Source organism: Diospyros lotus, chromosome 8 (assembly GCF_014633365.1).
Source record: "Diospyros lotus cultivar Yz01 chromosome 8, ASM1463336v1, whole genome shotgun sequence".
Lineage (NCBI taxonomy): Eukaryota > Viridiplantae > Streptophyta > Magnoliopsida > Ericales > Ebenaceae > Diospyros > Diospyros lotus.
This window is the reverse complement of record NC_068345.1, coordinates 7,664,260-7,690,962: the sequence shown is the minus strand read 5'-3', so window position 1 is coordinate 7,690,962 and position 26,703 is coordinate 7,664,260. Positions and strand designations below refer to the sequence as shown.

General features: G+C 34.7%; 1 protein-coding gene across 1 annotated transcript; it reads left to right on the top strand.

Moving 5' to 3' along the window:
* Nucleotides 1-128: 128 nt before the first annotated feature.
* LOC127807435 (uncharacterized) lies at nucleotides 129-17,874 on the top strand. The gene is made up of 3 exons (XM_052345272.1): nucleotides 129-320; nucleotides 16,985-17,053; nucleotides 17,429-17,874. The coding sequence occupies exons 1-3, from the start codon at nucleotides 159-161 to the stop codon at nucleotides 17,627-17,629; spliced, it is 432 nt and encodes a 143-aa protein (XP_052201232.1). The 5' UTR covers nucleotides 129-158; the 3' UTR covers nucleotides 17,630-17,874.
* The last annotated feature ends 8,829 nt before the right edge of the window (nucleotides 17,875-26,703 follow it).

Genomic DNA, 26,703 nt, shown 5'->3' with positions numbered 1-26,703 from the left:
CTTGGCCATTCGGCCAGCCTGCTTGCGGGCTGGGCTGGCGCCAGCCAGGTTCCTTTTTTCTCTTTTTTAGTTTTGTTTTGAATATTCAAAATTATATGTATTTAATAAACCCATTTAATATTCGGCCATGAGAAATCCATTTTTTGCAGTTGAGAGATATGAAGGGAATTGGGGGCCCTTTATTATGCATTGGGGATCTGCTCAGCGACGTCGGAGAAGGCAACGATGCTGGTGACGTCCTTAAGCCTTCACCACCGGCACCGTCGTCTTCCAATTCCGATCTCTATCTCCAGCCCTCTGATCTCATCAAACACTTCCTGGTTCCTCACTTCGCTTCGTTAATTTTGAAGCTTTTCCTTGTGAATTTTGTCTTTTCTAAAATATGCCTGCTCTTGTTTTAGGTCTCGGTTCGTACATAGGAATTTTACGCGTAAATGGTCTTGAATTTGATGCACTAAACCAATGAACGCACAGAAAGCAAATCAGAAAGGGTAAAACAAACGAACAGAAAAGAATAGAAAAATAGAAGTTATGCTACCCTAGTGTTTGGTTTGGTATACTCAAACATGCCGATGAAATAAGGCTTTAATCTTGGAGGACGAATTCTAATATGGTTGGCTTTATCGGATTTCTAATGGTACGCACGATTGAATCTATTGGCTTATTTCTGATATTCGACTTCTAATTGCTGCTGATGGATAATTAATTGCTAATGAATAATTATAACAACAACATATTAAGCCTTTATTTCCGTAATTGGTGTTGGGTACATAAATTCTAGCTTACCAGTTAGATCTATATTTACAGCCGTAAGGTCATTATAACTTTTGTCTACCTAAGAGCTTTTCACCAAGTTTTTTCTTAGTCTTCTTCTATCACTTTTATGGAGGAGTAGGCACATGACCAAATCATCTTAATCATATCTTATGCTTCTTATTATGGGAGCCACTTTAATCTGCAAGATAATATCATTTCTAATTTTTTGTTTTATTATGTGGCCGCACATCCACTATAATATCCTCATTTCAGTTTCAATCATATTTTTGTAATGCAGTGCTTTATTGCCCAATATCCTGGGCTATACAAAATTGATCATATAACTGTCAAATAAAACTTCTCTTTTGGATTTAATGGGATTTTGCCATTGTATAAAATGCTAAAAATACTTCGTTGTTTAACCACCTTGATTTCTATGAATAATATCTCCAATAATCACCTCGTCTTTTGGACAATTGATCAAAGATATTTGAATTGATCTTCTCTTAGAATTACTTGATCTTTAATTCTTAATCAGCTATACTTTTGAATTTTATGTTGTTCCTTCATATCTATATCTAGAGCTGAGCATTCATGCCTTCTTTTGTTTCATCTGCCAAAACAATGACATATGCAAATAGCATACACCAAGGAACTTGTTTTTAGATATCCTTAGTGAGCCCATCCATCACTAGAGTAAATAGACAAGGGCTGACTGCTGATGAACAATTGATTCATGTTAATTTATTGGCTCTGAAAATTGATCATTCAATAAGTTACTCCGCTGGGTTTGCTTGGATCTTGGTCTCTCGTCTTCTGGCTAAAAGCTCTAGAAAGTTTCAGAGGTGGAATCTCCTTAGAGTAGATTGAGAGGAGTGTTTTGGTTGATTGACGTTTGGTTCATCAATTATTCTGTGTTCCCATTCTTTTATGAGTCCACAACTACCAAGCCTAAATCCCATTCTTTTATGATTTATCTTGGAGATTCCTATACGTGGTAAATTCAATTAGGCTTCACTTATATGTGGAGGATCTGCTGGAAAAGAGTAGTAATTATATGTTTTGAAGATTGTGTTTTGCTTGTCCAAAAAAGTCAAACGTGTTTGAAGAGTATGATGGGCACCTTAATTTGAGGTATATGTTGTGCATGAGACTACACTATGGGAGCAAGAAGCTATTAAGAAAAGGTGGATTTGTTCTAGATGATAGGCGTTGTCTTTATTTTTGGTTGGAGAGTGTTATACTGTTGATATTTAGGACTGATAAACCGAAGCCAACCAAAGAGAACTCCCTTTGCAATTTCAATGAAACTCGTAGAAAACAGAAAACCACACAAACCAGCAATGAAACAGAATTAGAAAAAATAAAAACAAAACCAGAAGAGACAAGATATACCCTGGTTCGGAATGCCTTTAGGCAAACCTACATCCAGCAATCAACACCCACTCCAAACAGCCTTTATTAGGATGACAAAGATTAGTACACCAAGCTTCTAAACACTCATCTATCTCCCCGAGTACAAGTACACATTCTCCCAAGAAATGAACAAGATTGAACTGCTTCTCTCTTTCTCAAGAACGTAACTCCTCACTCGAACATAGACAAAACAGAAGCTCTCTCTTATCAGTAAACCGACTGCCTACCTCACCCTCCTATAAATAGAAAATGACGAGATTCCCAAGATAACTAACTACTATGGGAAATTACAATTAGGCCCTCAAAATTACAAAGTAATTACACTTATATTTAAAAGCCCTAATTGAACTAAAACTTCCAGCCGATAGACTTCAACGTTACTGATCTTCTACCGCATCAAAAAAACTCTAGGCAAACTTCAACATATACTTTTGGGCTAAGGTAATCTTGATTGGCTTGTCAATGCAGGATCACCAGTAAACATTATTTGTCACAATCCATGTTCTGAAACACTTAAGACTGCGTTCTCTTTGAGATTCAATTTTCAATTTTGAGTTTTGAATTCATTTTCAGTTTTCTGTTTTGGTAGTCTGTTTTTAGAAAATTGAAAATGCATTCTATTTATCATTCTAAAAAACTATTTTTTAAAACAGAAAACTGGAAAACGCATTTACTTTGGAATTTTAAAAAAAAATATTTTGTGATATTTTATTTAATGAATTTAATTATTCAATAAATTGGAACAGTTTAATACTAGTATATTATTAAGTAATATATACATTTTGAAGTTGGTAAATTTTACAATATTTTTTTCCCGTTACAAAAATAAAATACAAACAAGAAATAAATTAACTTTGGCAAAAAAATAAGAAATATAGAAATAAAAATTGAAAATAAACTCAATGAGAATGAAAAAATGTGAAAGATAAACAATAAACAAAAATTCAACATTAACCTATTACATAACAAGAAGCATAGAAAATATTGACATGATATTCAAAAAAAGAACCACTGAAGCCATCTCCAACCCACTTCCATATCTCACTCCCTATTATATTATACACAATTCACGCTATATTGTTAACTTGTTTTGAAAACTATGTGTGCTTCAACTACGCTCCCTATTCTCCTTTCTATTTCACTCACTATTTCATTTATTTATCTTAATAAATTTTAGTTCTATTTATTTTATCTTATCTATAATTTTTACACATACACAAAATTAATAATCAAATATACAAAATAATTAGATACACGCATAAACAAAATAATTAAATACGCACATACACAAAATCAATAATTAAATGTACAAAGAAAAAACTAAATACACAGTATCAATCATCCAATACATTGATAAATAAATAAAATATCAAAATTCCACAAACCCACTTCTGGAAATTTGGTCTCTACTTTCTGGAGATTCCAATCCAAAATTCAAAAGAAAGCCATGAAGAAACCACAAAGCAATCATCGGTCATGAAGAAACCCACGCCGCTGCCGCTGCTCATCCTCGCCACAGTTGCTGCTGCCACTGCTCATTGTTGCCGCCGCCTTCGCTGGTCGCTACTGTTGCTGCTGGTTTTTCTCCGGCCAATTCATCCTGCCCCGTGTTTGGCCATCACCGGATCTGGTGGTTGTTGATGGCTGTTGGGGGGGGGGGGGGGGGATGTGGCCGCCACCGGATCTGCTCCTGTTGATGGTCGTTGCGTTCAACTACGTGCAAGAAGGGGAAGAAGAAAGAAAAGAAGGAAGAAGAGAAGCCGTCACAGAAGCTGGAAAATGTGGCGCGTTTGTTACTGCTGGGCGGTGACAATAATTACTTTTCTGATTTGGTGAGAACCAGATAATACCAACAGAGAAAGATCAAGGGAAATTTAGAGAAGAATAGGGAGAAAGAGAACAGAGGAAGAGAAAAGAACTGGGAGAAATTGTGAGAGAATTCTGATTGTTGTTTCAGATAATCGATAATCCTATCCAAGAGTGCCTTGGAGAGTATATACACTCTCAGCAAGGGGGCTGCCGCAGCAGATCATACCCTTCAGGCGGTTATAACAACCGCTTTTGTCCTATTCTGGCCCTCACCCATGGGGCCCCCCTAGGCTAACAATCTGATAACAGAATTAGAATTACAGCTAGGAAATGAAATAACAAAAATTATAATAGTAAGAAATATCAGCAGTAAAATGAAATAAAAATGACAGGAAGATAAAAAAGAAATTAAATTGGGCATCTTGGTTGCAGCCTGTGACAACGTTTTGGTTGCTTTGGCTGAAAACAACCAAAACAAAGGTTTCCTTTACAAAAAAAAAAATTGTTTTCGAGAATACGTTTTTAAAAATAGCAAAGTTAATGCATTTTGAGTGTTTTAGAAAATTGAAAATGACCTAAAAACAACAAAGAGAATGCATCCTTAATTTTCTATAATGGTCTACTCATTCTAATATTTAGACAAGAAAAAAGCTTGTTATTTTTCTCCCTAACATTTTAAAGAGAAAAAGTATAGTACAATATTTTTTTTCCTTTGAAAAATAAAACAGTATAGCATGATAATGACATTGAAATAAATTCAATGTTGTAACTGTAAAAGACAGAGGCTCGAACAATAAATCAATATTGATTTTATTTGTTTATGTTATCCCAATTTCCGCTTCAAAATATCTAACACTCAAGCCTCAAGAAAGGAAATATACCTCACGCGTAATTGATGAACACTAGAACAAGAATAAGGATTGGAAAAATAAGAACACACGCACACACACCAAGAGGCTAGGATTTATCCTAGTTTGGATCTCCAATTAGGAGAACCTGCTTCCAGATTGTTTGGATCCTTTCTCTTCACTATCTTGAAACTCAATTGACAAATTATATGCACTGCACTCTTTCCACTCACAGCCTTATACACAAGCTGTCTCTTTAGGAGATTACAAAGCTATACACATTTTTCTCTCACACATATAGTACATACTCTTCTCTCTCAAGATAGAATGAAAAACAGTGTCTCAAATGAGACCCCCCCCCCCCCCCCCCCCCCCCCCGACTCCCTATTTATAATCCATAAAGGGCTGACTTTTCAAGGAATCAATAGCCGTTTAAAACATGTGACGGTTACCGTTACAACTGATACATACGACTAATCGTCTTCTAGAAACCCTTGTTACATTCGAATGCTTCTCTGATTCTCTTCTCTCTCGAGTCTTAATGCTAATCTAAGGCAAATGCTTTAACAAATTCTTCACCCATTTGAATTAGATTAGGCTTCCTCTAGACAGATACCTACACCCTTGCGTATTGCCATGCTCTTTTTTACTCAACATCTTGAACCACCTGCTGTATCTTCATGCAATGCTTTAGCTTTGCAATAGATACAACCTTTGTGAACATGTCAGCCACATTCTCATCACGTGCAACTTTAGTTAGTTTTACATCTTATTTTTCAATTATTTCTCTAATAAAGCAGTGTCGCACATCTATATGCTTTGTCATTTCATGGTGTGTCTGGTTCTTTGACAAATGGATGACACTTTGACTATCACACATTAAAGTGGCATCCACATCTGTCCCTAAGAGTTCACTAGCTAAACCCTTTAGCCACATAGCCTCTTTTATAGCTTTCAATATCGCTATGTATTTTGTCTCAGTTATAAATAAAGCCACCACATGTTGGAAGCTTGATTTCCAACTGATTGTAGAATTCCACAACTTAAATACATACCTGGTTGTGGATCTTCTCTTATCCAAATTAGTAGCATAATCTGCATCCGAATACCCTAGAATGCCTTCTGGTTCTCCCATATTAGCTCCACCATAAGACAAAACAGTGTTATATGTGCCTCTTAGATACCTAAACACCTACTTAATAGCATTCCAGTGTTTTTTACCTAGATTTGCCACGAATCTGCTCACTACATTCATTGCATGAGTTGGATCAAGCCTTGTGCACACCATGCTATACATTAAATTCCCACAGCACTAGAGAAGGGAATAATGTCCATTTTCTTCATACTCTCTTCATCATTGGGAGATTGATCCAAGGATAATTTAAAATGAGAGGCAAATGGCATATTCACTGCCTTAGCTTTTGCCATTCCAAACCTTTTTATTAGCTTTTTTAGATAGCATTTCTGAGATAGGTATAACTTTCTTTGCTGTTTATTTCTAGTGATTTCAATCCCTAGAATTTTCTTTGCTTCCCCTAGCTCCTTCATCTCAAATTCTAACTTTAGTTTAAGCTTTAGTTGCTGAATCTCTTGCTCGGATTGACTTTCTATGACCATGTCATCCACATAGAGAAGTAAATAGATTGAAATGCTAGGTGTGATATGTTTAAAATAAACACAACAATCATAGGAACTCCTAAGATACCCTTAGTTTAGCATAACCGTGTCAAATTTCCTATATCATTGTCTTGGAGATTGCTTGTGTCCATAAAGGGATTTCTTAAGCAAGCATACCTTCTCCACCTTTCCTCTTGACTCAAAGCCTTTAGGTTGTTCCATTAATATCCTCTTATCTAGATATCCATGAAGGAAGGCTGTGGTTACATCCATTTGTTCTAATTTTAGGTTTAAGTGGGTTGTTATGGCTAGTAACATTCGAATTAAGGTGTGTCTCACAACAAGTGAGAAAACCTCATTAAAGTCTATACCCAGAACTTGAGTAAACCCCTAGCCACCAATCTAGCCTTATATCTAGGTTTAGGGTTATTTCTAGCCCCTTCTTTTATTTTATAAAGCCACTTACTGCCTACTACTCGCTAACCTTGTGGCCTATCAACCAGTATCCAGGTTTGGTTCTTTTTAAGGGACTCAAGTTCTAATTTCATATCTTCTTTCCATTTTTCAGAATCTCTAGATGTCACTGCCTCTTCATAGGTAAGAGGCTCTTCTCCTACCACTTCTACTGCAGTTGTTAGGGCATAGGACATTGGGTCTGAGAAGCCGTATCTCTGAGGTGGCTTTCAACTCCTACGTTGTCTATCCCTAGCCACATTATACCTAGAGGTATCTAGTTGATCATCTTGACTGGAGTCACCATCACTCTCTTCCTCACCCTCCTCATATTGAGCAGAGTCTTGTTCATGAGGTTCTTCTTGACTATTTTCAGGTACTATGCCTTGAACTTCCACCTTGAAACAAGCAGAAACTAAAGATGCTTGATTGAATAATCCTTGGAAAATACAGTTGCATATATACACATGAGTTCCTTATCTTATCTCCTATATTTTAGGATAAGATTTGGAATACTTTATCTCCTAAAGACTAGGAATAAATCAAACTTAAAATACAAATTTCAAACTTAAAATATAAACTTGAAATACAATAATAATCTACAAGGATAATTCCTTTATTTTAACTTTTGAATCTTTTTGATTTAACTTTCAAATCTTCCTTATTTCGTCCAACACTCCCCCTCAAGCTTAGGAATAGATAGAAGTCATTCCAAGCTTGGCTATTAGAGATTCAAAACCTGGCCTTACCATAGCTTTTGTGAACACATCCGCAATTTGATTAGTGGTTCGAATATAGGATAGAATTATCTTTCCTTCCTCAACTTCTTGTTTTATAAAACTCCTGTCTATCCTAACATGCTTCATACAATCATGTTGGATAGGATTTTTCACTATACTAATAGCAGACTTATTGTCACTGTTTACCTTTGTAGGTTGAGTTAAAGGTATTTTTAGGTCCTCCATTAACCTTTCCAGCCAAATTACTTCACAAATTCCTTGTGCTATTACTCGGAACTCTTCCTCAACACTGCTACGAGCCACCACTGATTGTTTTTTACTTCTCCAAGTCACAGTATTTCCCCATACTTTGGTGCAATAACCAGTTGTTGACTTGTTGTCCTCAATGGAGCCTGCCCAATCTGCATCAAAAAAACCTTCAATTCCTCTTTCTTTGGTCTTTTTAAGCATCAACCCTTTTCTAGGTGTCCCTTTCAAATATCTAAGCACATGAAATACAACATTCATATGCTTCTTTGTAGGTGCATGCATGTATTGACTGATCTTGCTTACTGCATATGTTACGTCTGGCTTGGTAAGGGACAAATAGATCAACCTTCCCACTAGCCTTTGGTATCTCTCTCTTTCAATCGGGATATCATCATCCATTACCTCAAATTTCTAGCCTTTGTCTAATGGAGTTCCAGCTGCCTTACAGGTTAACATCCCTATATCTTTGAGTAAATCCATGGTATATTTCCTTTGAGAAATAAACAAACCTTCCTTGCTTCTAGCTACCTCCATTCCTAGGAAGTACCTCATAAGGCCAAGGTCTTTCACTTCAAACTCGGATCTCAATTGCTCCTTTAGTATTTTGATATTTTCCTCATCATCACCTGTTACAATGATATCATCAACATAGACAATTAGTATAGATTTTCTTCCACTTTTGGTGACTTTGATAAACAAAGTATGATTAGCCTGTCCTTGTTTATACTCAAGCCGGATTAAGGTAAGACTGAATTTCTTGAACCATGCTCTAGGTGACTGCTTCAATCCATATAATGATTTTTTCAGTTTACAAACCTTTCTTCCGTAGCCCATTTCATCTTCAAAGCCTGGTGAAATTTTCATGTAGATCTCCTCATCTAAGTTCCCATTAAGAAATGCATTTTTTATGTCAAACTGATACAAAGGTCAATCCAAATTAACAGCAATTGAGAGTATTACCCGAATAGAGTTGAGTTTAGCAACCGGGGCGAAGGTCTCTTCATAGTCAATCCTATGGGTTTGTGTAAACTCTTGTGCCAACAACCTAGCCTTATACCTCTCAATACTATCATTTGCCTTATGCTTAATGATAAACACCCATTTGCATCCCACAACCATCTTATCTGGAGCTAATTCAACAAGATCCCAAGTATGGTTTGCAATTAAGGCCTTCATTTCCTCCATAACAGTTGCCTTCCAATTTGAATCTTCCATTGCTCCTTGAATATTTTTAGGGATTTCAGTACTGTCAAGTCTTGCAATAAATACTTTAAGTTGAGGAGATAGTTTTGCATAGGTTAAGTAATTGGACAGAGGATACTTTGGATATTTAACACATGATCTTTCACCCTTTCGAAGAGCTATAGGAACTGCCCAATCTAGCCCATCATCTGAAATATCACTGCTGTTAATTTTTGGTTGATTCTCGGTTTCTTCCATTGATGCAGTCTCATTCCCTATTACATCAGCATCTGCTTTATTGTCCTCTGATAGACCATCATCAAGAGAAGATGATTGACCCTGCTGGGCTTCAGATGAACCTTTAGGTCTTCGAGAATACACAAACTAGGGAGGACTGGTAGGTTTTTTTTCTAGAGATTGAGGAGAAATAAGCTGCACATTTTTTGGGCTTGGTTGTGGAACAGAAGGCTCAAAATCTGCTAGCATATTATCAGGAATTAATTCTCCCCCTTGAGAAGATGCTGGTAGAGGTAAAAGAAATGGTGTTGGTGTAGGAAGTAGAGGAGAATCAGTGTTTGGATAATAGGAAAGATCCTCATAAAAGGTAACATCAGAGGAGATATAGATTCGTTTACTAATTGGACAATAACATTTATATCCCTTTTGTGAAGGAGGGTAGCCAATAAAAATACACTTGAGGGCTTTTGGATCGAACTTTGTTCGAGACACATTGTGGTTGTGAACATACACAACACACTCGAAAACTCTAGGCTCAAGGGAAGGAAAGAAAGATGCATTTGGATGAGAGCCACAAAGGGTTTCAAGAGGGGTTTGGAATTTGAGTGTTTTGGAAGGGAGACGGTTTATCAAATATGCAGCCGTAAGAATGGCCTCTCCCCAATATGAATGCGGCACATGAGTAGTAAACATCATAGCTCTTTCCACTTCTAAAAGATGTCAATTTTTCCATTCGGCCACACCATTTTGTTATGGTGTGTAAGGACAAGAACTTTGATGCACAATACCATGTTCAAGTAAGTAGTTGGTCAAGTCATGGGAAAAAAATTCACGACCATTGTTAGTTCGAAGAATATGGATAGAGGTTTGAAACATATTCAAAATAAATTTGTGAAATCTTTGGAATATGCCACTTGCTTCTGATTTATCTTTCATAAGATATACCCAACATGCCCTAGAATGCTCGTCAATAAAAGTGATAAACCACCTTGAACCTGAAAGATTAGGATGTTTTGAAGTCCCCAAATGTCACTATGGATTAAGTGAAATGGTGTGGAAGGCTTATAAGATTGAGTGGGATGATGGGCTCTTGATTGTTTTGCAAGAGTGCATTGTTCACAAGAAAAACACTGATCTTTATTAATAAAAAATTTAGGATACAAAGATCTAAGATACGGAAAGCTAGGGTGTCCTAACCATTTGTGCCATAACATAACTTTGGCCTTTGTGGTAACAGTTAGGACTGTTTTATTGAAAGGAGATGAGTTTGTAGTATTCTTCGTCAACCTGTAGAGTCCATCTTTTGCTTCAGCACTGCCAATCATCCTCCCCGATGCTTGGTCCTGAAATATACAGCAAGATGGAAGAAATATCACTCTACAATTCATATTTTTAGTAATCCTACTCACTGATAAGAGATTATAATTTAACCCAAGCACATATAACACTGATTTTAGTTTTAGATTCAAGATACAAACATTTCCACGACCCACAAAAGGGGATATTGCACTATCAGCCATTGAAATATCAACTGAATTTTTACAAGGAATATATTCTGTTATATACCTTGTAGAACATGACATATGATCGGATGCCATTGTATCTATTGTCCAAGTATCCTTAGGAAGTCTTTGTGACATCAAAGAAAGATAGGAATTACCTTGCAAGGCCATGGAAGCAGTGGGCTGATGTGTAGAGGAATTATCAGCACTGGTACCTTGATCTAGCAGCCGATACAGAGTCTGAATTTGCTCCTTTGACAAATTTAAATCTGTCTTATTTCCTTCTTCACTAGGTGCCTCGACAACATAGGCTGATTGGAAATTTTCTCGTTTGTTTCTCGGCTTCTAGTTGGCAGGTTTGCCATGTATCTTCCAGCAGGTGTCTTTGGTGTGATATGGCCTTTTACAGTGATCACACCATCGTTTTTCCTTCCCTGATCCTTTTAAGAAATTTTCTCCCTTTCTAATAGCTACTAGAGCAGAAGAATTCTGGTTAGTAATACTTAGATCATTAGGTTGATGCAGCATTACCTTCCTTTGACTCTCTTCCCTTCTTACCTCGTCAAAAACTTCCCTAAGAGATGGTAGAGGTTTTGTCCCTAAAATCCAGCCTCTTACTTCATCCAAATCAGAATTTAATCCATGAAGGAAATCAAATATTCTGTCATTTTCAATCATCTTATAATACCTGTTGCTATCAACCTTACATTCCCAATCTATAGTGTGAAATAAATCCATTTCATGCCATAACTCAACCAATACATTAAAATAATCAGTCACACTCATGTTACCTTGCCTTGTGGTTTTGATGGCTAATCTTATTTCAAAACTTTGAGAGGAGTTCTCTAGGTCGGAATACATCTCCTAGACCGAATCCCAAATCTCCTTGGCGGTTTTGTGAAATGGATAAGTCCTCCCAAGTCTAGGCTCCATTGAATTAATCAACCATGCCATTATGGTTGTGTTTTCTGCTTCCCAAGTACCATAGGTGGCTAAATTGGTTGGAGGAGCAGGAATATCCCTTGTGAGGTAGCCGAATTTTCCTTTCCCTTTGATCACCAATAACACGGACTGAAACCACTCCCTAAAATTATCACCATTCAACTTGTGATGAGTAATTTGAAGGGGATGATTATCAATTGGATTGGCTGACAAATTCTGGGAAGAAAGGGATGGAATCGGAGAAGGAAGAGGATTTGGAGAGCTTTTGGCGGAAACTTCAATTAGGGTAGGGTTTTGGTGATCGAAGGCCATGATTTCAAAGGAAGGAGAAGAACAACGGAAGTTTCAGGATTTTTCTATCGAGCCTAAGCTCCGATACCATGAAACAAGCAGAAACTAAAGATGCTTGATTGAATAATCCTTGGAAAATACAGCTGCATATATACACATGAGTTCCTTATCTTATCTCCTATATTTTAGGATAAGATTTGGAATACTTTATCTCCTAAAGACTAGGAATAAATCAAACTTAAAATACAAATCTCAAACTTAAAATATAAACTTGAAATACAATAATAATCTACAAAGATAATTCCTTTATTTTAACTTTTGAATCTTCTTGATTTAACTTTCGAATCTTCCTTATTTCGTCCAACACACCTCTATAAGTTTAGGTATTCTCTCTATGTCTTACTGGTCCTCTACATTGACTGTCTTAGATGTGGATTCTTCATCAAATGTGACATCTCTTGAGATAATTGTTCTTGGACCTTCAGTCTCAAGGTTCCATAATTTATACCCTTTTACTCCAATGGGGTATCTTATGAATAGGCATTTCTTTAGCCTGAGGTTCCAGCTTGCCTTGCTTCACATGAGCATAGGCTAAGCACCCAATTACCCTAAGATGGTCTAGACTTGGCTTATGCTCTATCCATCGTTCATAGGGGGTTTGAAATTCAATTGCAGTTGATGGTGATCTATTTATCACATGAACTGTAGTTGATATTGCCTCTCCCCAGAATGATTTGGGCAAGTTCGCATGGAAAAACATGCATCTCACTCTTTTTAATAAAGTTCTATTCATTCTTTCTGCCAATTCATTTTGTTTAGGGTTACCCGGGGTAGTTAAGTGTCGAATAATCCCATTGTCTTTGCACATTTGAGTGAACTCTTTATTGCAGAATTCAGGCCCATTATCTGTTCTAATGGCTTTGATAGACCTCCCCTTTTGATTTTCTACCATCTTCTTCCATGTCCTAAAAGCCTCAAAGGTATGATCCTTTGATTTTAAGACATAAACCCATAACATTCTAGAGTAGTCATCAAAGATGGATAGAAAATACTTAGAGCCTCCATGGGTTAGAGATTGAGCTGGTCCCCACAAATCCGAGTGAATGTAGTCTAATGGTGATTTAGAGGAATGGATTGTTGTTTTGCTAAACTTTACTTTAATTGCTTTGCCATAGATGGAGGACTCATATTTATTGAGTCCTGCAACCTGTTCATGACCTAAAATACCTTGCTTGGCAAGTTCCTTGAACCCTTGCTCACTGATATGTGACATCCTTAGATGCCGCAACCTTGCCTGCATTTGGGCATTGCTGCTTGCCACAACAGCTTCCCCACTCAAGGTGTTTGCTTGCAGAATGTATATACCATTCTGCAGCACTACCCTCGCGCATATTAGGGATCCTTTGATGATTTTCAAGACTCCACCCTCACCCTTAAAGTTAAAATATTCTGGTCCAATTCACCAAAAGAAATTAAGTTTCTCTTGAGTTCTAGGACATGCCTCACTGCAGTAAGGGTTCTATATGATCATCATACATTTTCAGCCTTTATCACCAATTCCTAATACTTTGCATTCATGGTCATTTCCTAGCAAGACCTTTCCCCCATTTATCTCCTGATAGTTTTGCAGCTAGTGTTTCTTATGAATCATATGGTATAACCAGCCAGAGTCCATTACCCAATCATTACTCTCGGCTCTGTCTGAAACAACTAGTGCATCAGCACTGTTGTACCCAAATTCACATACATTTATTCCACCATCAGCATTTCCCTTTTCATGAAGATCCTTTTTCTTGGGGCAGTTTCTTTTAATATGGCCCTCTTCATGAAAATAGTAGCATTTTATAGGGTTCTTTGTTGTTCTTGACCTAGATCAAGATTTACCCCTTCCCCTAGGGTCTCTCTTAAAGCTTCTAAATCTAACAGTTAGGGCATCTCCTAGGGAGGATTTTCCTTCCACTTTATTTTGCAATTCCTTATAATTTAGGGCCCCTACTACATCCTCTAGTGATAGGGTACCTCTACCATGTTTTAATATATCAACAAAGGTCTCATATGATCTAGGTAAAGAATGGAGCAAGACTAGAGCCTTATCCTCATCGTCATACTTAACGTCTATATTTTCAAGATCTAGACAGAGTTTATTAAACTCATCTATGTGATCTTGAAGTTTTTGATTATCATGCATTTTGAAAGTAAAAAGTGACTTTGTCATGTAGACGCTCTCCAGTTTGAGCCAAATTTCAGCAATAGACTTCATCTTGGACACCTCCCTTAGCACCTTGTCTCCGAGGCTTAGGATTAGTGTGTTGAACGCCTTCTTGACTATCTCCTTCTTCTGTTCTTCCGTGTAGGTCTTTGGCATCTTGGCTTCTCCTTCCAATGCCTCCTCAAGGCCAAGATTTTCGAGGAAGGCACTCATCTTCATCTTCTAGAGGCCAAAATCATTTTTCCTATCAAACTTCTCAATATTGTGTCTTGGGATGGATAAGGATGAAGCCATGATCGTCTGCCTATATCGAGTCTCTTCCCTTGAGTTTCTTGAATTCTTGAATGATGAGGGCGTAAGCTCTAATACCAGATTGTTATCCCAATTTCTGCTTCAAAACATCTAACACTCAACCCTCAAGAAAGGAAATATACCTCACACGTAATTGATGAACATTAGAACACGAATAAGGACTGGAAAAATAAGAAAACACACACACACATACACCAAGAGGCTGGGATTTATCCTGGTTCGGATCTCCGGTTAGGAGAACCTACGTCCAGACTGTTTGGATCCTTTCTCTTCACTATCTTGAAACTCAATTGACAGATTACATGCACTGCACTCTTTCCACTCACAACCCTATACACAAGCTGTCTCTTTAGGAGATTACAAAGCTATACACACTTTTCTCTCACACATACAGTACATACTCTTTCTCTTTCAAGATAGAATGAAAAACAGTGTGTCTCAAATGAGACCCCCGACCCCCTATTTATAATCCATGAAGGGCGGACTTTACAAGGAACCGGTAGCCGTTTAAAACATGTGACGGTTACCGTTACAATTGATACATACAAGTAACGGTCTTCTAGAGACCCTTGTTACATTCAAATGCTTCTATGATTCTCTTCTCTCCCGAGTCTTAATGCTAATCTAAGGCAAATGCTTCAACAGTTTACATGAAAATGATGAGTATTTCTTCATATTTTCGTGTTAATATTACATTTACATAAAATGGGATAAGTCATAATAAAAATTTATCTTCTGTGCTCATACTTGAAAAAAATTGTGAATAAAGACTCTTCTTATGTGTATTTTACAAAACTCTATGCAATAAAAAATTCATGATTTCTGGGTTTTAGAGTTCCCAAGTTAAAGATTCTAAAGGAGGAAGAAGTAATAGTTATGCCCACACATTTTTCTTTTATCCCAGGATTCACCTGGTTAGTTTCTTTGACTTGCACCATGTTTTATTTGTTGAAGTGACCAGATATGTGTCCAAGGATGCTGTAAAAAAAAAAACTAAATAAAGGAAAAGTACACGTTTCCAAGCACCTCCCACTTGTGTCCGGAAATGATTGATGAGCTTTGTTGTTCAACACAATTATTGTGCCTTCTTAATGCTTAGACAAATATTCTCTTTGCCCCACTTGCTGCATACATAGGCATACTTTATGAACTCACTTCTATTTACAGATAACTATGAGTCTATGACCTATTAAATTTAATAAGTAAATCAATTGTGATGTCATACAACAAACATGAATAATTCGTTTATTATGCAGGAGATGATAGTATTCATATCCAAAGAGTTTTGCTGCATTTCATTTCCATAACATGAAGAGGAGTAGAACCTGTTGAATTGGTAGATGTAGATTTTGAATGTACCAAATGTCACATTGTGGAATTCTGATGTGATCCAACCGATAGGAAGGATCTCCAATGGATGAAATAGATTGAATTGTATTTCAGAATTGGAATTACAAGAAAATGAAAGTAAGAACAGCAGCAACTGGGCGTTCGAGAGGCCCAGAACTCTCCTACAATCACTCCAAATTCTTCACACATTTCTCACTCTCTTCCTACCCCTTTTATAAGCTGTTATTCCCTTCTCTCTCCCGCATAACCGTATTTGGTTATGCAGGTGTGTCTGCTGGTTTGTTACACAAACCAGCCAAATATCTATCCTACCCCTTAGCGCACCTGCTGATTGGTGCTTCCTCCAGCTGTACCCTCAACTCCCTTCGGATGCTTGTGACGCCTATAGTAAGTATGCAAAACCGGGGGCCTAACAAATTCATGCCTAAACTTTGCAACAAATTCTCTAATGACATTCATGAATCAGGATGTTTTTGTCTCTGAAGGACAGTTTGGGCTGAATTGCAATGTTTTACAACTCTATTGATTGATCAAGAAAGAAGAATACTTATTCCCCATGTCCAGGGGCAGAGCGTGACATATTTTCACTGGGCCAAAGAGTTAAATGTACTAAAATAATTATATGTATTCACATACATTAGCAGAAAATATAAATGCCAAAGGCAAAAAACAAAAAAATATGTAGCTCTTTATCTTTACAAAACTATTGCACTTATTTTTTTCCTTGGTATATGATATTCGGGGGGCCAACCTTACAAAAACTATAAATAAATTCTAAATGTTACATGGAAAACCATAATGTATATAAAATATTCTGAAAGGTAGAAGGGTATATGAAAAGTTCTTCAAAGATAAGAGGGACTATATGAAAATTCTTGAAAGGTAGGGGCAGCCATGCCCCCCCACCCCCGCTCTCACTCCCCCCAATGAGGCTCCACCTCTGCTGATGTCCTGTCCCTATCTCTCCTTATGGATATAGCATAACTAATTTGGTTCTCTTTCCATTTGAATTTCATGACTTCATGAACATTCTTTTGTGTATAGCTGTTTCTAATTCCATTCTTGCTTCAGGAAAGCTATGACCAGCTGAATGAGGCACTTGCTGGTACAGACCATTCGTGGACAGCTTTCACACTTGAGGTGATGTACCATCTGTTGTTAAGGATACATGTTATTTGAAAAGCTATATGGCTTTTCTGTGTCAAATACATGCCTGATACAACGTATCTGTCATTCTCCAGTTCCACCTTTTGTAAATAAATACTTGTTTGCTTCCTTCTGAAAATAATAGAAATCCTTTTGGAAGCTCTTGAAGTTTTCTGGTCTTTGGCCATTGTTAATTAGTGACGACTTTTTGACAGTGTTAACACACAGCTTCATCATGCTGTGGCAAATGCACTTAAATGAGTGTTTATAGTCCAGAACTTCACAATTATCTTTGTCCAAAAATATTTAGAAGTTTGCTTCTCAATTTCTTCTGACAGTCTGACCGTCTTTCTTGGCTTGGGGTCTCAGTTGTGCACTGCTCTGGAAACTGCGAACAAGTTGATCCAGGCAACCAGCTCTCATGTTGGATTGCTATCAGAGAAGGTTGGGGAACTTGAAAGAGTCATTAGGAGGGGGGATTCTGCTATAGCAGCAGCAAAAGCTGTCCATAACTCTTTAAGTCAAAAGGAAGGATTGGTTAGCAGTCGGGTGGAAAAACAAGGGTTGTGATCAAGTAGCAAGGTCAGAAAAGGGCAGGCAGATACCCTATTCTGTGTCAAGGAAGGGTTTGGCAACAATTTGGTAAGAAGAGAATTTTGAAATGCTAGAGATGTGTTGTCTTGTCCTGCTTTTGCTTTGAACTGTCTATTATTTATTTTTTCCAAACTTGCATAGTTGAATTAAGACAATTAAATTTGCTAATATTAGAATCAAGTTTCATATATCATGATGTTGAAGGTGTTCCCACTTTTGTCCTTGTGATCTTCTGTAATTAAGTTTAAAGGACCGATTCCAAGGTTCTATGTATATTAGCTATTCAAGATGATTATATGTAAATTAGGCATATAGGAACTATGTGAATAAAGGTCTTGCAAAAAAATAAGATCATAGATAGAAATGATTGTATAATTAGAATTTATGTAGCTGACTCTGCATAGTGAGACTAAGGCTTGATATATTGTTGTTTTAGGTATATATAGGCATTGTGGCATGCACGGTATTTGTGCTGGCAGTCAATTTGGAAGGATAGAGTAATATACAAGTGCTAGCGTCTGAGTTTTGAAACATAATTGGATTAACATGAATTGTTCTTTCAAATCATGAATTGGTTCAACAGCTCCAGATTTTATGAAACTGGATCGAACTGGACTGCTTTACCAGTTCAATTTCATCTATGGTGTTAGTTAAAAAGTTGATTAGATTAGGAGCATCATGAGTTCTCTGTTCAAAAAAGAACTAATTGTTTATGGTTCATCTATATTTATGCTCTTCATCTTTTTAGTCCCACATCGATTAAACTTTAAAAAAGAACTAATTGTGTTTCTTTTTCAACTTATTGTTAGGATTTGGTGATGTCCATACATGAATGGAATTTGTAAAATTATTTTCTATGTATAATGGTGAATAGCTATAGTGGTTTTGTTTGTGACCCAAGTTTGAACTTTTATCAAGCACTAGTCACACATCTTACAAAACAGTTGTCGAGAATGTTATGTTGCCCGTGTCAGGCTACATAACATTTGCCTGATGCGGGTAAAATGAGAGAGGGGGTCACGCTGGGCAAACCCAATATAGACAGGAGAACAAATCTGATGCTCTTGTATTGGTTTTGTTAAATATGCTCTTGTATTGGTTTGGTTGTAGCAACTTGCTAAAAAGAATATAAAGACATATTAGACATATCATGAATAAAATTACCCATTCAAACTATTTAATAAAATTAAATCTCATTATTCTCTACATAAAAGACTCTCTTAACATTATTAGGTTTTTTAATTGTTTTGACTTAGTAAAATTAGTGTTTTAGATGTGCCAGCAGAGCAGGTTAGTAAGTTATAGGATATTTGTTGGTTTAAAGTTACTTGTATGTTTTTATCTATTACTAGTAGTGCCGTCTCCCCCTTTATTATGTGGGTGTGGTGTCTTATGTAGGTACGTTACTTAACTTGTCATTTTTTAGCGTTAAAAGGAGGTGGTTGATTGATATATAGAACCAATGCATATCACAATCACACAAATTGAAATTGTTGGCAATCGACCGTGGAGATAACGGAAGATTAATGACTTACTTCATCACACTTAATAATCAATACACTAATTAATGATTTTATAAAACAGAACATGAACATGTGCTTTAATGCAACTCATTTTGCATGATTATTGTTTTGGAAACCCGACGAGTAATATCATAAACATTGGATGAAATGGGTTTTAGTTTGTTTGAGAGAAATATATTAATAATTGAGTATGTTGTGTCATAGGAAAAAATTCGTTGAAAGATCAAAAAAATTTAAAAGTTCAAAATAATTCTTTAGGTTAAAATGTGTAAATTTTTTCATAACCTCCAAGGAGGGGAGAGGGTCTCGCACAATACATAAATTAGATAATTTTGACATTTAAATTTTTTTAAAATATTTTTAAAAAATGATAGATAATTATTCATAAAGAATTATAATTTTAAAAAAAATTAAAATATTGAGACAAATATCATCCATCAAAATCTTAATCCTAATGAGTTTCAAAATATAACAGTTTTAATCCTAACATGTTTTAAAACGTCAAGGTATATATTATTTGTAAGAATTTTAATTTTTGACTACTTAAATTATTCTATATCCTTCTATAAATAAATAGATGTTCATTTTAAAAAAATGCATCTCTGATATTAGTTTTAATATAGTATTCATCATCTTTAATGTCTGATTTAAACATTAGAGTATTTATACGAGGATCTTTTTACATCTTTTGATTATTTTCTTTCTTGTAAATTCAAGAGGTTTGGTGATAACATTTTTAATTAAATAAATTTATTATTATATTTTAATAATAATAATAATAATAATTGACACCATCTATGGAAAACGTTCAAAAAGTCTAAAAATGTTATAACGACTCTCACGCAATTTCAAGTCCCAAAAATCTGAATCAAATGAGTTGGAAGAAAAAGAGATTATACAAGAAAGTAAGAAGCAGACAGTGTAGCAGGATTTAGGATTAGGGAGATCTGCAAATTGGCAAATCAGTTATATATAATAATATACATGTATGTAATGATTTTAATGTTTTTGTTATTATTTTATTTTTCATTCTTACTTTATATATCTATATATATATATATAAACAAAAAGTAAGATAATTGAAAAAGAAGCCAGCCAGGGAGGGAGGGAGACATTATTAGGTTATATATATATGCTATAAAGCTTAATTCCCGTGGAGGAAGCTGGGGGTGAAAAGAAAAAGGCTCTGAATGCCGACGTCGTCTTACTTAAGCTATCGATTTATGGGCTCGGCTCTGATATTTTCTCCGTGAATATCGCTTTTGTTAAAACTTATTCCCTTGTTTTTATCATGATCCTGTTTTAATTGTTATATTGATTAGAGGATTGTTAGATATTTAAGCAGAGGGTAAGGTTGTTATTTTCGTATTTTTATTTTTATTTTTGTATTTTGAGTGTGTTTTAAAATTATTGAAAAGGTTTTTCTTTTTGTTTATAGCATTTTTTGTGTTTTGTAAATTTTGAACCTATTTGTGAAGAAAATAGGCAAAATGATTTTTTTGTTGTTTTAAGTTTTTTATAATTTTTTATTTTTAAAAATATAAAAATAAATACAATAACAAAATAGCACCATTCTTAAGGAGGGCGAGTACACATTTTAAAGTCAATTTCAAGATATAAAACATTTTAAATCAACTGTAGCACCATTCTTATTTTTTGCAAAAATTCATCTAACTCATACAATACAAGGGGGAAGGGAAAAACACGCATAAGGCTTTTAAGGAGGGCGAGCCTTTGGTAACAACAACAAAATAGGGATTCTGAATTGTGAAAATACGACTTACCCTCAACCCTTACAAAATAAGGAACCTTGTCCACTAAAGACAACCTTTTTGTCCACTTCGATTAATTGGCACATCGTGTTAAGGTGGTTGTAACCTCATTCATTTACTTGCATGTTGGTTGTGCAGAAGACCATTCCACAATCTCTCATTAACTATGATAGCATTTAGAAGAGTGAGTTAAGCAGAAAAGCATAACTTTGAGCCACTCCCACCGCATCTCCGCCGTGGCGGTGGCTGGTAGTTCGCGAAGAAAGGAGACAGATGGAGATGGCGGCGGTAGAGGTGGTCGCCAGCGTCGCTATTGACGCCGGCGATGAGAGAGAGAGAGAGAGAGAACTAATAACACAATTTGTTATCTTCACTAATGCTAGTACTACTATTAATCCTTGAAAATTAAGAACTGCAAAACGAGAACTAACAATACCATTCGTTACCTTCACTAATACTACTTACTACTAATTCGGGCAATGCTATGCAAATCCTTAAAATTAACTATTTACCATCCCCCGACTTAAAAAACTTGGATGGATCAAATCAGGAACATATATATATATATAGCTCGCCCTTTTCATGTGCCATATCAGGGCCTTCTCTCACTGTGACCTTTTGTGGGCTTAAAGTATTGAGAAGATGGGGAAGAAGAAAATTCATCGGCAACCTTTCAACTTCTCGCCCGCGATTCAGCCGATCCAAGCTACGGCGACAGGCCCTTCGGCGATCAGATTTTCGTGAGAGTCAACAACAATCCTTATTCAATCAGTGCCTTCTTCCATGAGCATAGCAAATGCGTGAGAAAGATTCAAACGCCGAAATGCGAAGATGCGATAATGTTCTAAAAATAAAAAATGTAAGAGCACGAGAATGATTTAAGATCAACAACAATTATCAAATGAAATAGAAATAAGGGCAAGTCACAACACAGTCTATTCTTTCATTTGAAAAACTCGTATAAAAGTATAGGGAACAATTGTTGTATCATAGGAAAAAATTCATTGAATGACCAAAAATGCCCAAAAGTCCAAAATAACTCTTTGGATTTAGGTGGAAATTTCCCTATAATTTTTTTTTTTTTTTTTTTGGAGGGGGGTCCTATACAACGCGCAAATTAGATAATTTCGAAGTTCGAATATTTCAAGAAAATGATAGGCAATTATTTATAAAGAATTTTAATTTTAAAATAATTTTAAAATATTAGAATAAATATCATCTATAAGAATTTTAATCCTAACGGGTTCCAAAATGTAAGAATCATAATCTTTACAAGTTTTAAAATGTCAAGACACACATTATCTATAAGAATCATGATCTTGGACTATTTAGGTTTACTTTATATCTCTCTATAAATAAGTATGCACTCATTTTAGAAAATGTACATCTCTAATATTGGTTTTAATACGACTTTCATCGTTTTTAATGTCTAACTTAAGTATTAGAGTATTTGCACGAAGATCTCTTCACGCTCTCTAACTGTTTTCTTTCTTGTACACTCAGGTAACTTGATGATGATACTTCCAGTTAAATAAATTTATTATTGTATTTTGACAACAACAGAATAAAATTGGATAAAGAATATGCCATCCAATCTAATCTAAAGCTCCATTTTCGTGAGAGAAACTATGTGGGATGAAAATAATAGGGAGCTTCTAATGTTTTTATATGAATCAAACTAATCTTAATATTTTTATAATTCATCATAATAGTATAATTTGTTATTCATTACTTAATAATATTCAATCTCATTCATTTTCATAGCTCTTTTAAATAAAAATAATAATATTTTTCATTATTATCCATTCTCTCCCTCTTTCTGCATCAAATTAAATTATAATATCATATTAAGATATTTGGGAGTCATTTGCATCGACTAACAAAAGATTCACCTCAAACACATGCGGAATGATGAAGACCTGCTAAATGTTTGGGGGTTACTTGCGTCAAAGGACGAAAGACTCACCCCAAACACACACAACTATCTAAAAATTAAAATGCGAATGCGCGAGAACGATTCAAAAATTTGAAAGGGTGAATGCGTGAGAATGGTTTAAAAATTTGAAGTGTGAATGAGCAAGAATAGTCTAAAAATCAAAGCACGAAAGTGTGAGAATAGTCCAAGAACTGAAACGCAAATGTGCAAGAACAGTTCAAATGTCAAAGCGTGAAAATGCAAGAATGATCTAAAAATCGAAAATACAAGTGCAAGAATGATTTAAGATCAACAACAATCATCAAATGAAATAGAAACAAGGGTAAGTCACGACACAATTTACTCTTCCACCCAAGAAACTTGAATGAAAGAGTGGGGAGCAATTGTTATGTCATGGGAAAAAGCTTATTGAAATACCAAAAAAGCTTAAAAGCCCAAAATAACTCTTTGGGCTAAAAAGTGTAAATTTTCCCATAGGAGAGTCTCGCACAACACACAAACTAAATAACTCTGACATTTGAAATTTTTTTAAAATATTTTAATAAAATAATAAATAATTATCCATAAAGAATTTTAATTCTAAAATGATTTCAGAATCTTGGAATGAATATCATCCATAAAAATCATAATCCTAACGGGTTCCAAAATATAAGAATCATAATCCTAACAAGTTTCAAAATGTCAAGATAGACGTTATCTATAAGAATTCTAATCCTAAACTACTTATGATTATTTTATATTCCTCTATAAATAAGCAGACACTCATTTTAAAAAAATATACGTCTTTGATACTGATTTCAATACAATTTTCATTATTTTCAGTGTCTGACTTAAATATTAAAGTATCTGCACGGAGACCTTCTCGCGCCCTCTAACTATTTTCTTTTTTGCAACTTCACCCAGCTTAACAATAACGTCTCCAATTAAATAAATTTATTATTGTATTTCGACAATCTATTCCAAATCTCCATTTTTGTGAGAGAAAGTGTAAATGATGAAAATAATAGGAAATAATAGGAAGGTTATGATGTTTTTATATGAATCATACTAATCTTAATATTTGTATAATTCATAGTAACAGTATATTGTATTATTTATGACTTAATAATATTCAATCTCATTCATTTTCTTAGCTCTTTTAAATAAAAAGAGAATATTTTTCATCGTTATCCATTCTCTACCTCTTTCTGCATCAAATTAAATTATGATACCGTATTAACATGGTATGGTGATATTACAATTACATTAAATAACTTTACTCCTACTAATGATTGAAAGCCATATATATGTATACATGCATGCATAGATGATTAAACAAATTAGAAGACAACAAACACGTAACTAATCATCCATCTTGTCTCTACCCTAAAGGCTCCATTAATTCCATGATAATCATGCATGGTGTCACTGTCTTAATTAATAGAAAAGTGCCCAATTGATGGGGAGGACCACAAGACCCTAACAAGAGATCACGTAGGGGACTTTAGCTTTATTAGGCGCCATGGTTTAAGTTTAAATCTCCATATTTAAGCAATGGATATGAATGGTGACATTAGTGACCCTCAAATATAGTCTCCGATGTGTACAACAAAACTAAAGCACCCAATTATTTTAGGCTTACTTGTTAAGATTCCAAATGACTCGAGATTATCGACACAATTGGAGGATTAATTAATCATTAGACATTTGGCTACGTAACACTTAACACATAAAATCATTTTGATTCTTAAATTAAAGCATAGTGATGTGTTAGGTTGCCAAGTGTGTGTTAGTAGTAGCTTTATGCATAAAATGATGGGCAAATAAAAGAAAATTTCAATTTTTTTTACGAATTTATAAATTTATCAAAATGTTAATTTCAATTTTATCAATTATATCTCAATTGGTTTAATTTGATATAACTTTATCCAACACTTAAAATTAGTTTGGAAGGCATATGTCATTATTAATGTGGCATGTCACTTATCATTAAAAAAATATGAGTGAGACCCACGTGTACAAGTATAAATAAATAAAAAATAAAATTATATATATGAGTCATATTCTTTTATATATCTATATATATTTTAAATGTGTGACTTGTCACTTTAATAATAACAAATATCTCATAAATTAATTTTAGGTGTTGGATAAAATTGTGCTTAATTGAGTTAATTGGGATATAATTATTAAAATTAAAACGTTTAAATAAATTTATAAATTTGAGAAAAAGTTTGAATTTTTTTTTGCTATTTGCCCACATAAAATTCATTGAGAGTAGCTATTCTCTAGCAATTTGTTCCTTGTGGAGGAATGCTTATTATAATGCAAGTATATATATATGTGTGTGTGTGTGTGTGTGTGTGTGGCAATATGGCATACTAATTAATGTTTAAATTTGTCAATAGAGTCTTAGTTTAGTGGCAAGACAAAAACTTTACTAATTCTTTAAGTTTCACGTTCAACTCTTACGATCTTAGAATTTTTTTTTATTGAATTTATTGTAAGTTTTGTTCGATTCTATTTTTTATACCATAATTTAAATCTTCTCTTATGAGATGGTGTCTTCTAATTATATGAATTAGAACAACTAATCTTGAGCAATTGTGTAAATACAAAAGTTTAGTTGACTTGTCTTTTTTTTATATTTTTACGTAATTTATATTTAACTATTTTTATACGATAAGAATTTTTTCATAAAAATTAGAGAAAGTACGATCAAAAGTAATAGAATTTGATAAAAAAAAGAAAAAAGAAAATAGACAAATAGTGTTTTATTTCCCTCCAACTCCGAAGGAAATAGGGTTATGGAAAAAGTCATGATAATAAGATTATGAAATGTCATTTTCTTCTTTAAGTAAAATACAGTTTGGACCATAATTAATTAATATATGTAATTAAGAGTGAAGTAATTAAGCCAATGGGGTTGTTCCTTTGTGGTTGATCAGACGTTCAAATCAAGTGTATAAAGACACAATTACAGAAGCCCATTACATATATTTATTCTCTCTTTGTATTAACACTTTCTAGCATCCATCTTCAACAGGTAATTCACCGGCTTCCACCCTACAAATTGGTCAATGGAATTGAATAATATATATCCATCACTTGTTCATTGTCATCTATTACTTCATCTCCCAATTCTGCAAGTACAAAAGAAAAATGTTTATTTATAAATATAAATTAACTAAACTTATAATAATAATAATAATAATAATAATAATAATAATGCTTGCAAAGACCCACAAAAATTTTAGAATAATAAATTATACTCAAATTTTAATTTACAAAGACGAGTAAACAACAATATTACAGTACGAGCTTTATTTTTTATTTTTTTATATTATATATGTATAATTATACTTTTTAAGAGGAATGATCCGTTGTTCATGTCCGACGCGAGCTAATAAGGGGTGAGTGTGTGAGTTCCACCCCCTCCCATAGGACCCACGTCCTCTTTTCTCTCTCAATATGATTGTTTCGAGCAAATTTGATGTTACTCAAAATAAACAACATAAAAATTTATTGAAAAATATCTCTAAAAGTACATAACTAAAAAGACCTAAAGAAATTAGGTCAATGGGCATTGGGGGGGTTTCTTTGTTATTAATCCTGCATCCAAATAAATTTGTTCCATAAAGGTGGGGACAATTCAAAATCATGGATGCCTGGCTACCAAGCTTTTAAACTAAAAATATGTGTGAACAATTAATTAATGAATTAATTAACTTAGGTGTTGCCGTAATCATGTACTGACAATATTAATTCTCTCTAACCATGCGTGATTAGACCAGTCAAGAAAGGAACAAACTCTTTAGATTAGCACCATAAGTAACCAAT